At 42.2% G+C, this 16,689-nt stretch overlaps 1 protein-coding gene across 4 annotated transcripts in view; it reads right to left on the reverse strand.

Moving 5' to 3' along the window:
- Positions 1–9,339, reverse strand: part of LOC147620602 (uncharacterized) — a 31,724-nt gene extending 22,385 nt beyond the window's left edge. Inside the window, exons 1-2 of one of the 4 annotated variants that reach the window (XM_086824842.1) lie at positions 9,123–9,316; positions 8,985–9,036 (exon numbers count right to left, since the gene is read on the reverse strand). In XM_086824842.1, the coding sequence (XP_086680968.1) occupies positions 8,985–9,036; positions 9,123–9,244 (174 nt within the window). In that variant the 5' untranslated portion in view covers positions 9,245–9,316. Of the gene's footprint in view, positions 1–8,984; positions 9,037–9,122 lie in introns of all 4 variants that reach the window. The other 3 variants (XM_086824839.1, XM_086824840.1, XM_086824841.1) reach the window with 3 other exon arrangements.
- Between the last annotated feature and the right edge of the window lie 7,350 nt (positions 9,340–16,689).

Here is a 16,689-nt window from a genome sequence, read left to right on the forward strand (position 1 = left end):
GCCTCTGCTCTTGCTACGGAGCAATTGGTGCTCAAAATTAAGCAAGATCAAGGCCGTTCAAAGGGGAAAGACAAGGCTGTCCCAAATCTGCAAAAAGGTGGACAGCCACTTAAAAAGAACTTCAGGGAGACCCACAAGGGAGGTAGAGCTGAAAATACCTCATCTAAAGATCAAGGCCCAAAGAAAAACAAATTTGGCTCGACCCCGGAGCAAAGAGAGCAATATGCCAAGGAGGGAAAATGTTTTTCTTGTGGCAGCAAAGAGCACATGTTTCGACAATGCCCTGACTGCGCACAAACCTAAGCACGAGGACAAGCAGACCAAGGCTAACGTACATGCAGCTCCCGATGTGCAGGGAAACACAAAACATGATGCAAAAGAGCGGATGGTATGCAAGGCTTGGGGTCAAATCAAGGATCAGCCCGCATTATTCATGTTTGATGACTGTGCAACCGATAACTTCATCTCTATACAAACGGTAGCTGCCTTGGGTATTGAGGTTGAAAACATGGGACCTCAGATTGAAGCCGAAGCTGCTTTTGTTGGTAAAGAGGTGCAGGTTACCCCATTGATAGGGAAGTTGCGCATACATATCCAGGGCTACCTTGATAATGAACATTTCTTAGTTGCACCACTAAATGGATGTGATGTATTGTTGGACAAGCCATGGCATCATAGGCTTGAGCCCCGCAAAGAGTACAAGACCAACATGATCTCTTTTATGCATAGAGGCCGCATGCATTTCATTGATGCTGGCAAAGAAGGAGATTCCATCCCACTTGTATCTCACATCCAAATTAATAAAGCAATGAAAAAGAGTCTTTCTGCGTACTTGGTTTTTGTTCGTGATAGCATTGTACCAAGTCATCAAAATGTGGATGCTATGACTTATGATAGGCTGAATTTTCTTCATGCATTCAACGACTGTTTTGCTGATGCACTGCCAGGTGAATTACCTCCCTAAAGGCCCGAGAATCATTGCATAGATCTTGTGCCAGGTAGTTCTCCACCTAACAAACCCGCCATGTGAGTGCCGCACAACAAGAAGAGATCATGAAGCAGGTAAATGATCTTTTGGAGAAAGGTTTGGTTCAGCCTAGTTCCTCACCTTATTGCTCTCCTTCTTGTTCAAAAGAAAGACGGCTCATTCCGCATGTGTGTGCACTATAGAGCTTTAAACAAGCTTACCATCAAGAACAGATTCCCAATTCCGCGTATTGATGACATTTTGGATAAGCTTGATGGTTCGGCTTATTTCAGCCGACTTGATTTGAAGAGTGGTTATCACCAAATACGAGTGGTGCCACAAGATGTCCATAAAACTGCATTCAGGACAGCCTTTGGACTATATGAATTTTTGTTGTGCCCTTTGGTCTCACCAATGCTCCTGCTACGTTGAATCGTATGATGGATAGGATATTCCGACCCCATCGCAAATACACAGGAGTATTCTTTGATGATATCTTGGTTTTCTCCAAGAATGAGCAGGAACACAGAACTCATTTGGTCACAGTGTTCGAAGAGTTGCGGAACTTTTCATTAATGCCAAGAAAAGTGAATTCTTCCTTTCAGAGATACATTATTTGGGACACATTGTATCCAAGGATAGAGTAACAATGGATCCTGCAAAGATAGAGACCATTCGGAATTGGCCAGAATTGCAAAACGTACATCAAGTACGTAGCTTTTTGGGATTATGTTCATATTATAGGCGTTTCATAAGGCATTTTACTATGATAGCCACCCCTCTACATGATCTCACAAAGAAGAAAACCACTTTCAAATGGACTTCAAAAGAACAGGATGCTTTCTTGCAGCTCAAGCATGCTATCATATGTGGACCCGTATTGATTGTTCCTGACTTGCAAAGATCATTCGTAGTAGAACGTGATGCTTGTGGCGATTATATAGGGGCTGTCCTAAATCAAGAAGGTTGAGCTTCATATGGATATCTATGAGAAAGAGCTCTTGGCTGTAATTCATGCCTTAAAGATATGGAAACATTATCTTCTTGGGGCTGAATTTGTAGTCAAGACAGATCATCAAAGCTTGAGATACTTTCTATCTCAAACAAAGCTTTCAGAGAAGCAGATGAGAATGGCAAACTTTCTTTCCATGTTTCATTTTCAGATTGTGCATACTCCGGGAAAGAAAAATGTGGTGGCAGATTCATTATCCAGGAGGCCTTATGTAGCTGCAGTCTCAGTGGCCTCTCATAGGCACTTATCTGCTATGCGAGATTTGTATCATTTGGATGCTGATTTCTGCCATATATGGATTGATTTGATGGCTCGTCATTCACATGCCTCTTATGTTATCAACGAGGGTTATCTTATGAAGGATAATTGCCCATGTGTCGTGAAGGATTTGCGTCCAAAGATTATGGAGGAATGTCACGCTCCACCTTATGCTGGTCATAGAGGTATCATGCCCACTACACGCATGATTGAGAGATATTTCTTTTGGCAAGCATGCGTAAAGACATTGAGGCTTATATACATGCATGTATTACTTGCCAAAAGGTGAAATTTGACAGGCAAAAACCTCCAGGTTTGAAGGGTTGGATCCACACTAGTTGATACATTAATACCTATCCTCCTCTATGCCAATGACATTGTCCTAATTTCAGGTTCAAAGGAAGGGGGCTACAAAAGGCATTTGGATGCTTTGCAAGCCTTTTGTGATAAGCGAGATCTCGGTAAACCTAGGAAAAAACAAAGTCATGATATTTAACACCTCCAAGGCAGCAACAAAAGTGTTGAATGTCCTATGCTATGAAGGCTTGAAGAACTTCATGGCTATGACTGTGTGAGCAACACTTATAGAAAGGAGACTGTGCTCGAGAGAGAGTGTACTACACGACTCAAATCATGTGATTGTTATGTGAAATCCAATATAAGCTCTCACTCATGTGGAACAAAGGAAAAGTCCTCAACCTCTACCAGCTCCTTAAGTGTAACAATGTTTTACTCAGCTCCCAATATCTCCTTGAGTCTACTCACATGAAAAATTGGATGAACTTTTACATTAGGAGGCAATTCTAACTTATAAGCCACCTCACCAACCCTTTTTAGGATCCTATAAGGTCCACAATACCTAGGGGACAACTTCCCAACCTTCCCTATCCGCAACGTCTCAGAACTCTTGCATATCCTTACATATACTAGCATTCCCTTAGATAACTCCCTCGACAAACGCTTCCTATCACCATAAAACCGTGCTCTATCTTGAGCACTTCTAATAAATTTCCATGTGTTGACCGGCATCTTTTGCATATCCGCTAACAAATCTTTAGCCGCATCAATCTTAATGCCCTTAAGTCCTAATACAATTACCGTACATCAGCATAAACGAACTTTATCTAGCTTAATACAATTACTAGAGATCTAGGTTGGTAACTGTATATCTGCATAAACAAACTGCAACCAGTATCCGAATATTTAGCACTATTGTAGGCAAACTCAATCCTTGGGATGTAACTCTCCCGGTTAGATGGTCGCGTGGAGACGTATGCACGAAGCATATCCTCTAGAACCTAATTTACCCTCTTTGTCTACCCATCGTAGGAACTCATACTCAACGTAGTCTCCAATATGTGGAAAACTAACTACTAGAAGTGTCCAAAAACCCTGTCACTCACTGTCAAGCACCCGCAACTTACAAACTCAGCGATTACGCATAAACAAATAGGAAAACACACAAAGACTCAGGCATCTATAGCTCACTGCCCAACCATAGAGCCATTCAAGCTCTCTCCCAAGCATAGGGGAATAGTAGCATCAAAGACATGGCTCCACGTGCAAAGTCCCTAGCGTCCCATGCCACTAGTACACACTCAAGGTGAGAGATAGCTAACAATGAGCCAAGTGCTTGCTATATATAGGCCCTTGAAGACTATGTGGATTGGTCGATCTGTTGTCGGCCAAGTCCTTGGACACAAAATAATCCCATGCTGCTGACATCTTTTGATAAGCCTTGTATCTGCTGGCCGACAGGAACCTGGTCCGACCACAAAGCCTTCCATGCCTTTTTACAGTTGCTGAAGCTCCTGAATCAAGTCTTTTCCTGTTGCCCTTCAGGGATTAGCCTTGGGCAGGTTAGGTAAACCACAGCCTAGGGGTAAGGCATTGTAAGTGGGGGTAAGTAGTTATCAGGAGACGTGCTATATTTGGCTCCTAGTTTATAGGAGGCCTATATAAGTGACTTTATGAGTCAATTTGAGATAGAGCTCCTCAGACTTGGACTCGATGCCTCGAGACTACTCCGTGCTCACTATGAATATATTGAACACTCAGCTCTCTCTCTCTTCTCTACATCTTCTGTATGCATTTTGCATCTACATGTTCTTGCAAGATGTTTAGGGCTGAAAGAAGACTCCCAGAGCTTCCGCATTGACATTGGTATCAGAGCATCAAGCTTAGCAATGCTAAACACTAATGGTGTCCCACATGAAGGTGCAGAATCCAAGGAGAGTAACACAAGACATGGAAGAAGTTCCCAAGAGATTGGTTGGTGGTGTTCCACAAGACCTAGGGGGAATGGTAGCCCTGTGAGTTGGATCACTTGGGGCATACCAGGAAAGGCTTTCAGGAAAACGATTCCAAGGGATGATGATCATCCAAGAGGTGGAGTGATGATGCTAAACTCAATACTCAGGAAAAGAAGACCAAAGACAGTGGTCAGGGGGATAGGGCATGAAGGGCTAGGAGACAAATTGGAATAGACGCAGAAATCTTCATCAGATTTGGAGTGGAATTGGACAATAGGCCAGCGTTTTCAATGAAAAGGTTGCCAAGAAGGAAAAGATGACAGGTTTGGAAGTCCATGTAGAGACAAAGGGATGATAACAGTCATCCAGGGTCAGAAGTTGAAATCCTGTCATCAAGTTTAACAGAAGGAGATTTCATGTGCATGCACATGTACGTGCTAATCCTTGAAGGGCAACAGGAAAAGACTTGATTCAAGAGCTTCAGAAGACGTAAAAAAGGCATGGAAGGCTTTGTGGTGGGACCAGGTTGGCTAGCAAATCAGAGGCTTATCAAAGAATGTCGGCACCATGGGATTATTTTGTGTCCAAGGACCTCACCGATAGCAAGTCAACCAGTCCACATGATCTTCAAGGGCCTATATATAACAAGCGCTTGGCTCATTGTTAGCTATATCTCACCTTTTGGGGTGTTAGATCATAGACTAGGAATTAGATAGGTATTACTACCTTTTCAAAGGTAGCCTATGGCTTGCCAAGAGTTATACCACTTTTTGTACATTATGAATATACTGAAAACTCAGCTCTCTCTCTCTCTTCTATCCATCTTCTGTATGCGTTTTGCATCTACATGTTCCTGCAAGGTGTTTAGGGCTAAAAGAAGACTCCCAGAGCTTCCACATGTGACACAATACTAAAGCATTTGGAGAGTTTTTTAACTTTAATTTGTAGGGTCAAAAAGAGCTAGCCAACCTAGACCTGGAGTGGGTTTTGCTATATAAAGAGGGATTCGATTCCTCATTCATCTCATGGTTTCTCAAACACAAAGTCAAGAGTGACCACTTGAGAGCTGATTGGAGGTGCTAGAAAAGATCTACAGTAAGGCATTGGCTGAGCATTAGCATCTAAAAGTGGCGTAAGGGCTGAAGATCAGAGATCTACATTTTCAGAATCATTTTGTACTTGGAGAGAGCATTGTTGTATCTTCTTGTATATTTTGTAATGAAGGGATTTTAGTGTGCACATACATATGGGGATGGGCCTAGGCACATGGGGACTTAGGAGCATTTACACATATGTTGTATAGGGCATATGGGGCCTTGCGACTATAAAAGGCACAAGCCCTAGGATATTGTACCCTTTCGATACTTTTATCATGATATGACATCTTGTCTTCTTGGAGCTTATGCCCAAGCTTCCATGGCCTTCTTGGTTGTTGCCCTAGGATGGTGACCTACACCCATGCCTTGAGTATTGCCTTAGGATGGTGCCCCACACCCATGTTGTCACTCCATGCCTTGAGTGGCCAACTTTCTTGCAATGGTATCAGAGCTAAATATACAATAGTTAAGGTAGTTGCATGTTGTGCATGTCTCTCTCTATTATGTTGTTCTATCTTCACTTGCACATAAGGCACAAGGCTACCACAAAATGAGACTTGGGGCATCAAAGAGAGTGTTTACATAATTTGGATTCCATTGTGTAATGTATTAACATGGATCTGGAATTTGAGTAATTAGGAGCCTAACACTATCCCAAGACTTGAGTGACTGTGAACTGTACATTGGAGCTGTGTTACTGCTCATCCATCTAAGATTCTGGACAGAACTAGCATTAAATGCTTGAGACTAACTCTTGCCCAGCCTTAAATAGGAACATCTGTGCTGGTCCTCCAATCTAGGGTTAGTGGGCAACACATCCCCATAGAGGTGATCTCCGACTATCCAACTATCCAAGTGTCCAATTGGCTCCACACTTGGACACTTGATCCTAGCTCTTCTAGGCAGCTTCCTCGGCACCTAATTAGTTCCAATCCTGCCCAAAGAGATTCACTTATATGATGCACATGAAATCCCCTTCAGCTCAACTTGGAGCATATAGAAACGTGATTCACATTTACCCCACTTCCACTCATCATCCACTCCCCAATTGTGATCTTGCTGCACTTTCCTATCGAAATCCACAGTGATCACACATAATGGCACATCATATCAGCGGTGGAAAAGTCTATAACCTGGGACTCCAACTCCCAAAAAACTACTTGTCACGACTGACAACGCTGAGGAATCTAAATGAGCACATCTCTCCATGCTTGTACGCACAGCACCATCTTTTCACGCTCCTCATCCAACCGTGCATCTAGTTCTACACTGACTGTTGGCATGGTATCCACCTCAGAATGAGCACTCTCCTCCATCCAAACACACTCTACCATTGGGATCGGATAACTCGAGATTACTAGGGCAACCACAAACTGTCTCTGGCTGGTCCTCCCAGAAAGACTCCTGTGCTTGCATTGACGCTGCTACCCTTATCAGCCCTTCATCTTCTACATCCTTTCTCGGTTTACACTCCATACTCAAGGAAACTGTCTCCTCGGTCACTTCCAATCCTGAAAGCTCTCCGGCGTGCACAGAAAGCGAAGTTTCAACCTCTAGTGAACTCTCTACCTTTCTGCCTTAGTCCACAGGCTATGCATTTGTCAAGATTGCACCTCATGCTTGGATCTTTCTCTCACGTCCTCCATCTATCCAAATTAACTTCGCGAGCTTCAAACCTGTCCGTATGCTCAGCTCACCGATTCTCCCAAAACTTCCAAGTTCACTCGGTAAACTACGCCCCTTCATTCTTGGCCTGATGCATCCAATCAATCCCATCACTCGCTACTTTACCACGAATGCCAAACTGACCAAGACCGGTCCGATCTTTTAAGGAAATCCTCCATGTCTTGGGCTAGAAAAGAATGCACATTTTACACAAATCTGACACAGAATTTTCCTACTTAAACCTAGACTCTGGCATGCAAACCTGTGCAAGACTGCACAAAGACTTCCGCACACATGGCTACTGGAAAAACCTACCATAACCTACCATAAACCTCTAGGGTTGGTGGGCAGCACACATCCTTGTAAATGTAATCTCTAATTGTCCAACTATCCAGCTGGCCCCACACTTGGGCGTCTTGGCTCTTATAGGCGGCTTCTTAGGCACCTTATTAGTTTTGATCCTGCCCCTAAGCCTGCTAATGCTGAGAGCTATGTCCATGTGGCACTTATTTATGGTATTCACATAACAGCCTTAGTCCAAGTACATGTCGGTAGCTGCCATCCAGGTAGACCAGGCAGTTGTACATGCACAAACCCCGTACAAATTTGTAACCCATTTGAAGTTGATGTTTGTACAAATGTACTGGCAGATTATTAGGCCAAGTGCTGGGAATTGAACATGCAGATAGTTGATTGGCAGGCAAGACATCGAAGTAACAATAGTATCTGAGCTTCCACACGTGACACATAGCGTTGGAGTAGGGTGGGGCTGTCTTTTTCTGCTCCAGGGCTGGAGTGGATGGGCGAATGGGGGCTGGGGCGCCTATTTATAGACTGGAACCCCCCCCCCCCCCCCCCACCCAAAAAAAAAAAAAAATGCTGATATGTTCCCCCTTTACGGCCCCTAAGGCACCTGGCTGGGCTGCCCCAGGCCTTCCCATGGCCTGCCCAAAGTTGCACGATCTGGTCTGCACCTACTTTTTTCCCCAAACCACAAGCATCATCCTGCATTTCTAACAAGTCACTCCCATTTTTTGATGATTTTTTAGGGTCCAGAACTGATCTATTTGAAGAAGGGAATGCTCTGTCTATTGAGTGCATGTCCGCTCTCCTTTGACGGGTTCTATAAACAAGGAATGTTGTTTTTGGCTATCTAACATGCTGTCCTAGAAGTGTCACATGCATCAGGCCTCAAATGAATGTGTTGTGACTGCTGAAACCATGTGTAGGGTTGTCGCAGGGGCATCTTCTTTAAGACAGAATGGAGATACTGTCCACGCTACATACACCGAGAGCAAGTCAATGACCCAAAGATCCTTGATGAATTTTAGCAACGCCTGTAGGATAGCCATCATGAGGTTTCCTCTTTTCTGTGGTTCGCAGCACAGAAGAGTTAGCAAGAGACCTGGCTAGCACACATGTAAGGACCAGTTTCGTGTAGCCTATGCCATGCAATATATGAATCTCACAACACTGCATCTGCATCTTCCCTGAAGCCCAACAGGCATGATCGTATCTTCATGAAGCAGGGGATCACAAACGAGGCAGGATACAGACAACTCGCCGCCAGCCATCAACGGCACCACCCATAGGGCGCGATGGACTGGTCCGCCTGTCCCACGGGCAGGCAATTATCTGTATCCAGCCTAAGATTAACATTCAAGCAAGCAACATGGGTTTATTTAGTACATGTATCTGCAAGACAAAAGAAGCCAATAAATAGGAAGCAGTACCGCGATGGCAGAAACGTTTACATAAAAGTCTATCAGAGTAGCTACCATCCACCTGTGAGCACGAAGCAAAGAAGCATGTGAGACCTAACAAAGATTAAATGCTAACTAAGGTTTAAGAAAGGTTTAGCGAAATCTTACGGTGTCAAGAGCTCCCTACGGAAGGGGCTGCCATCGGTGATGGTGGTCCACAGCACTGTTCCAAATGTGAGAAATCCCAGGAGGCCGAACACTAACCTCCCGACCACCACCGATGACACCATCCTCTCGAGTCTCAGGCTCTCACTCGATGATTTCAACAACACTTAGGATGATATACTCGCTTGATTACACGTCACCCTCAATCTACCAATCAAACCATGCCACGTGGTAGCACGTACACACCAAGGTTGGCAGACGTATGGCATGATGAATTCATACTAAGGGCCGGCTCAGACGTAACGGTAGAAAAGTTCCCATGGGAATCTCCCCCCTAACTCTGTGCTCGCAGAAATACACAGGTTTCTCTCGGAGAAGACCAGTGGTGAAGATCTGGACAAAAGGGGAATATTTTGAAGACGAGTCTCCCAAGGGTTTCACCGCTGAAGTGTGTTGTTGACTGCTTGCATGCAGTCGGCGGGCTTTCATTTTTCTGCTTTACCCAAAGCTTCCCATGTTTCAAAGATAGTAAGGTCTGGCTTTCCAATTAGAGCGATGCTCGTGGTATGGTTTCCAGCCCCACAAACACTCAAATTTTAATCCTTACAGGCTCAATAACGCAATGAAAAGAGCATTGGTTGTCCTCAAAACCCTTCATTAGCTTGTTCCATGAGACTCGTGGAATTTTCAACACCATTTGATCTTGGTAATGCATAAGGATGAGGTTACCTTTAGGAAGGGGGTATGTTAAACCAATCTAGTTTAACATGACCTTGCTTGTCCTACTTTTGTGAAGGCACTTCACCTTTAGGAGGATAAAGGCACATCTAGGAAGGGGTACGTGGTTAACATGCCCTTACATGTCCTACTTTTATAAAGGCGCTTACCACCTTATCTTTTTGTATAACGGGAGCTTACCTTTTGAAAGCCGACATTTGATCATATAAAGCAGCCTTACTACCTTACTCTATGCTTAATGCCAAGTAGGGAAAGTCTATGCCAAATAGGTAAGAAAGAAAGTGCCGGCCTAGTGTTAACACTAGCCACTTGTATATAATAATGTTTTTATATTAATCCCCTTGCAATAGAGTAATCTCCACATGACCATCATTTAAGATTTTCTTACTTCTTTGATCTAGTCATATCATGATACAAGTGCAAAACAAATATTCCATCACATGTATCTTTGATCATATATATTTATAAGGTTATAAAGCAGCCTTACTACCTTACTCTATGCTTAATGCCAAGTAGGGAAAGTCTATGCCAAATAGGTAAGAAAGAAAGTGCCGGCCCAGTGTTAACACTAGCCACTTGTATATAATAATGTTTTTATATTAATCCCCTTGCAATAGAGTAATCTCCACATGACCATCATTTAAGATTTTCTTACTTCTTTGATCTAGTCATATCATGATACAAGTGCAAAACAAATATTCCATCACATGTATCTTTGATCATATATATTTATAAGGTTGATAAGAGATCCATGAAGGTTGAGGCTAACAATGAGCTACTAATAAGAGAGGAGATTTTGGTTTGAGTCTTGTTTGAGTGCAAGTGAGGTGGACTTGCATCAAAGCATGTCGTGGCTACTTGAGATGTATAGAGTCAAGTTTGTCGACTTGTGTTCTTAAGCTAGAGCATATGTATTATTGAGAGTTTTATAGGGCTACAAAGGTGGGGGCTAGAAATCATCTATAGCTAGAGCAGTAGGCAATTTAAGTAAATGAAAACCCCCCTAAGATGTGGATTGAATGGATACCCATGGCTTAGAGCTAACCTTTGCAATAAGCGATGGGATTCACCCAACATGAGAGTAGAACTACATGTGGACAGAGAGAGAGAGAGAGAGAGAGAGAGAGAGAGCATGCATACAAGAGAGAACAATAAGTTTTTAACAACATAGCCAAGCCATTTGACCATGTATTGGAGTTGAAGTAAAATACATGGAACATTAGGAAAAATATGGACTCAAGGTAAAATACATGGAACATTAGGAAAAATATGGACTCAAGAGAGTGCCCTCTAAGGAGTGAATAAAAAAAGAATGGGCTAAATCCATGCATACAAGAGAGAACAATAAGTTTTTAACAACATAGCCAAGCCATTTGACCATGTATTGGAATTGAAGTAAAATACATGGAACATTAGGAAAAATATGGACTCAAGAGAGTGCCCTCTAAGGAGTGAATAAAAAAAGAATGGGCTAAATCCATTTAACATAGATCTTTTTGAATCTTCTTAAATCTCTCAAGATCAAGTTGCCCAAATAAAATATTCACACTTTCATCTTAAAAAATTAAAGACATGTTAGTTGTACCTTCTTGTAGTCCTCACAATAAACTATTCATCACATTAGAAAAATTAAAGACATGTTAGTTGTACCTTCTTGTAGTCCTCACAATAAACTATTCATCACATTAGAAAAAAGGTGAGGGGACCACTTCAAAACTCAATTTTCTATCCCTCCTAAATTTTTCATGCTAAAATTTTTCCCCCTTTTCTCACCTACACAATTCAATATGGCCATATCCCTTACTGTGCTTCATATTTTTTGGGAAAAATTTAAAGTTAGGTTCCTCTCTACCATATCTCCATTTTGGTAAATTTCAATGAGATATAACTGATTTCTCATGCCACCTTTATAGTTACCTTTCTCCTCTTCTTCTTTTCTACGTAGACATCCCATATTATTGTTCTACCTCATTGAAGTACTCTCCTACATATCTGAAAAGTTTGACAACACTATTTGTAAAGGTAAGAAGATTTAACTCATTCAAGTTAGAAACAAAAGTTTTTGAAGGTTTTTAAGTTGTTACTTGACCTGCAAATTTAGGGTTAGAGTTTGCAACAACAAAGCACACACACACATAGTGATAGTCTCGGGAGGAGAGAGAGTGAGAGGCACATAGCTCAATATGGATTGAATGATAGGGAAATGTGTCCAAGTATAAAAGAGAAAGTACACCTCATATACGGATAAGAGTGTGTACACATGCACAAGAGAAAAAACCTCCTAGTGAGGGAAAAAGTGCCCTGGACAACTAAGTGTGTTCACACACATCACTGCCTATGGCATAAATGTCTACAAAGCCCCCCAGAGTGATGATGTGAACATGTATAGGGTTCCTCATAATTGCGAATCTGACTGTCACTTAAAGATACAAATGGAGGACAAAAGTGGAGTGACGCTGTTCGACACTCAAATCAGGCAAAATTTGTTTGAGCCATGCACACTCAACCATGCTATAAACAGTTACCGTATACTCAGTGCTACATCTCAAAGTGGCCAGTGTTTGGCTACTTACTAAGCCATGATATACATAAATCACCAAGACAGAAGCAAAAGCTGCTAGTGGACACCCTAGTGTCATAACACCCTGCCTCTCGATGCTAACATTGTACTAGGAGGATATCTCTCCACCTCCACATGTGATAAACTAGCTGCATGTCTTTCTTAATGATGGTTACCCTCTTTGCATGGATATCTGCTAATACCATGTCGCTAAAAATGTCAATGATGTATGCCTCACCAACCTCCTATAGAGCCTCCATCTTCTCCCCCACACATTATTCTTCTCCTCACCCAATTCACACAACCCTTCAACATCCCTTGCACACAGGCCATGGAGAGCCAAGAAGAAAATTAAAATCAACAAAGTTGCCAAGACCAAATACTACCGCCTAAGCAAGATGGAGCTGAACCAACTGAAGGGAACGCTGCAAAAGAAGCTCAGAGGTTCAAGAATCGAGATCGAGCCAAACATTACTCGAATGGAAGCCCTGGATATTTTGAATGACAATATTCGTCAGGCAGAGCTGGTAAGATTTTTGCTCTCTTACTATGGAACTTGTACAGAAGTGGCAGATCACTTACCTGCCCAAGGAATTATATGGATTGTGCTATGAGTCGAGACATCTAGCAGAGGTTCTCAAAGCATGGATGAGAGCTAATTAGACCTCAAGAAGGATCCTCGTAGAGCACACACAATACCTCCCTAACAATTAGTTCTGTTTCCTTTTCAAGGAAGAAGGTATGTCCCTAAATGCCTCAGGTGCTAGACAATGGATTCTCAAGAATTCTCTCTTATCTCTTTCCCTAAGGACTCCATCATTTTCCCTTGTTGGCCTGAAACCCACTCTCTACGTGGTATGGGTAGAGTTACCCAATCTTCCCGTACATCTCCACTCTTTAATCAAACTCCTACTTGAACTAATAGGGAAATGAGAGAAAACACTGACTTGAACCCGAGGTGGAACCCACAAGCCTTAGTGGAAGTTGATTTAAGCAATGAACTTCCTAGTTCCATATCTATCAACGCAGGCCCGAGCTTCCTCTTGGATTAACCTCTAGTTTTTAAAAACATCCCCAACACATGTTTCCATTGTGGAGAAAAGGATCACTTCATCAGGAACTTCCCTATCAAATTCCTTCCACCCCCCTCAACCACCGACCAACCATCTTGTCCCTAAAGAGGACAGCTAGGGTTTCAAACGGTTGGGAGAAGAAATAGAGGACAAGGATGCAATCAAGTTGGTAGAAATATACCTAGGAGGATAAATTACAATAGATTCTCCCCTCTTGATAGATATTGTTGACCCTACTGCCAAAGAAGCCTCAAGTGAAGATGAGGAAGAAGAGGTCCTTAGTACACAATTTCATGAAAGTGACTTTGAAAAGGAAGTTGAGGTAATGAACTTCCAAGATGCCTTCTTAGTTAATTTGGATGCAGGCCCCTCACAAGCTGAGGAAGAATCCCTACCACAAGCTGAGGAAGAATCCCTACCAGAAGGGGAAAAATCCCCTTCTCTATCTGCTGTTAAACAGAATATCAAAAACTCAGGACTGTCCATCCCTCGCTCTTAAAAGAGGAGACAGTCCTAGGTAGGTGGGATGAACTCCCCCCTCCCCATAGAGAAGTGAACCAAAGACTTTGTTTAACCCCCTCCTAAAAATCAGAGAACATGAGAGACATGACCCTTATGTCTTACAATACCAAAGGGATTACTGACCTCTATAGGGCCAGAATTATTAAAGATTGGATGTATCAAATGAACATTCATCTAGATTTTATCTACCTACAAGAAGTTAAAACGGCGGGTCAAACACTAGTTAGAAACCTTGAGGGGATCTCCAAGAAACATTCTTGGTTCAGCTCTAACCATTCCGCGAGAGGGGAGGGAACTACAATAGGAGTAGGTGAGCAATGGAGGCCACTGGTTAAACATCATGATGTGGACCCCTTAAACAGATGGGTAGCTGTTCATCTTGAAGACAAACTGGTGATTATCTCAATCTATGCCACTGGTACTTATGCCGCAAAACCAAAACTGTAGAGCTTGATGATGCATTTCATTGATCCAATAATATTGGTTGGAGACACCAATATGGTAGAGTCTCCCAAGGATAGATTAATAGACATGGGGTAGACAATTCGAGGCCTGGAAAGAAACAAGCGAATGAACCTAAGGGCATCCATGCTCTTCAAAGACTTAGCCTGTGATAATGAATTTACGTGGGGCAATGGTCGTGTGGACACTCAGCTGAGAAAAGCAAGGTTAGACATGTGCTACACATCTAGAAGTATTAGTAACCTATTCCTTAATGCAAAAGTAAAAGTCCAACAGAGTATCACTCTCTCTGATCATTACCCGATTCTATGTACTCTGTCTCAAGGGGCACAAAAGGTCAGAGCATGCTGGTTTCACACAGACCCTAAGCTCTTCCAACTCTCTATAGTGACAAGGATGCAAAAGAAAACCTAGCACCAAAATTTTCTTTTCCACAAATCTCTGACAAAAGCCTAGTCGCAAGTAGTTAAAGCCTAGACAATAAATGTATTGGGATGACAAAGTGTAGGGATAGAAGAATTATCTTAATAAAGGCTTGATGACCAAAACAAACCCCAAAGATGGGTGTCGCAATGTTATTGTCAATGCCGAGTGTACTAAAAGCACGAGGCATGCCAAATTCAACCCAGGGCTTGATTCAGTTTTGTTTTTGTAGAAGCTAAAAATTTGCAAAGGGGATTTGATGGCCTAAACACACTCCGATTCATGTGTTCTTTGGCTTGGGAGACTCAGCAAATGGCGAGGAATGCATGTGTGCAAAAAAAAAAGTCTACAAATCTGGCTATACAATGGTGGTGCCATCAACGGTGGTGGGCGAAGCAGGCGGCTCAATTGACGGAAGTGGCATTGCTATGGTAGCGCTTGCGGAAATCCCCAAATAACAAAAAAAAAAAAGCTCAGTGAGCCTCCGTAGTGGCTCCTGGATCAAGGATGCAAGTATCTAAAGGAATGTCAGATTTTCAGGCTATTGGGTAGATTGATGGGTTTCAGAGTAAATTTGCATTAGAGGTGGATGTGGGTCATGGAAAAATTGCATGAAAAATCCAAAAAGCGGAGTGGTTTAGAACACAATTTTACTAGTAGAATGATTATTCTCAAACACATTCTCTTTCCCACTGCAATCTATTTTCGTTCATGCTAGCGCCCATTCAACATAGATCTTAAACAGCTAGAGAAATTGTGCAAGAACTTTTTATGGTCTGATAATGCAGAAGAGGAAAATTTTTCTAAAGTGGCATGGCATGTATACACCCCTCTGAAGAATCAATGGGGATTGGGTCTACCAAACATCACTGTTGTGGCAGACAGAATGGCTAATAAGAAGCCTTCTCAATCCTCAAGAAGACTGGGCAATACTTCTCAACCGAAACCTGGATAATTACATATTGTCTTGCTATCATGCATGGAAGAAGCTCCCCAAAATGCTACTGTATTTCATTCCGGTAAGAATAAAAGCACAAGGTAGCCCATTGGTCAGGAACATATGGCAGGCATGGAATAGATTTAAGCCAGAAATCAGGCTCCACAAGAAAATTAAGAAAACATGCCCACACTCTACACTTAGACTCCATTTGATTTTCTGTGGCAGTGGAAAGCTATATAGAGAAAAACTCATAGAAACAAGCTCACAAACTACACAAAAAGGAAATCAGCACGTGGGACCAATTATGGTGCGGGAAGAACCACACATGGTTAACTGATCAGGAGCTCAAGGATCAGTTCATGGGATACAAAAAGACAGGCTGTCAAAGGATGGACAAGTAGCCGAGGAGGAGATTGAAACTATGAGAAAAGACACCGAACTGACTGAATTCACGTCTGAGAAATCATATGGCATATGATGGAAGTTATGCGTCTTCTAATAAAAAGCATTATTTTTTGTAACCATGTAATTGGTTCCTTTACCTTATAATATAATTATGAGCTTTTACAAAAACAAAAAAAAAAAAGCAACAACGAAGCCCTATACATAATATTATTCAATAATGTTAAACAATAACAATATTTTACTCTGATTGTATGTGCTCATATTCTTGATTTCATGTATACTTGATATCAAGATTACTCATGTTTCAAGAAATAAAGTTCAAGATTTCATGTATATAAGCTTACCAGTGTTCCCACCTCTAGTTTTTCCATGTGTGAGCGGGGAGTGAAAGTAAGTAGATGCCAATACCTCCTGTGGGAGGTATGCAGATTCCAGTACGTCCTTATT

The sequence above is a fragment of the Cibotium barometz genome, chromosome 31, assembly GCF_041138505.1.
Source record: "Cibotium barometz isolate CiBa-2024 chromosome 31, ASM4113850v1, whole genome shotgun sequence".
In the NCBI taxonomy this organism is placed as follows: domain Eukaryota; kingdom Viridiplantae; phylum Streptophyta; class Polypodiopsida; order Cyatheales; family Cibotiaceae; genus Cibotium; species Cibotium barometz.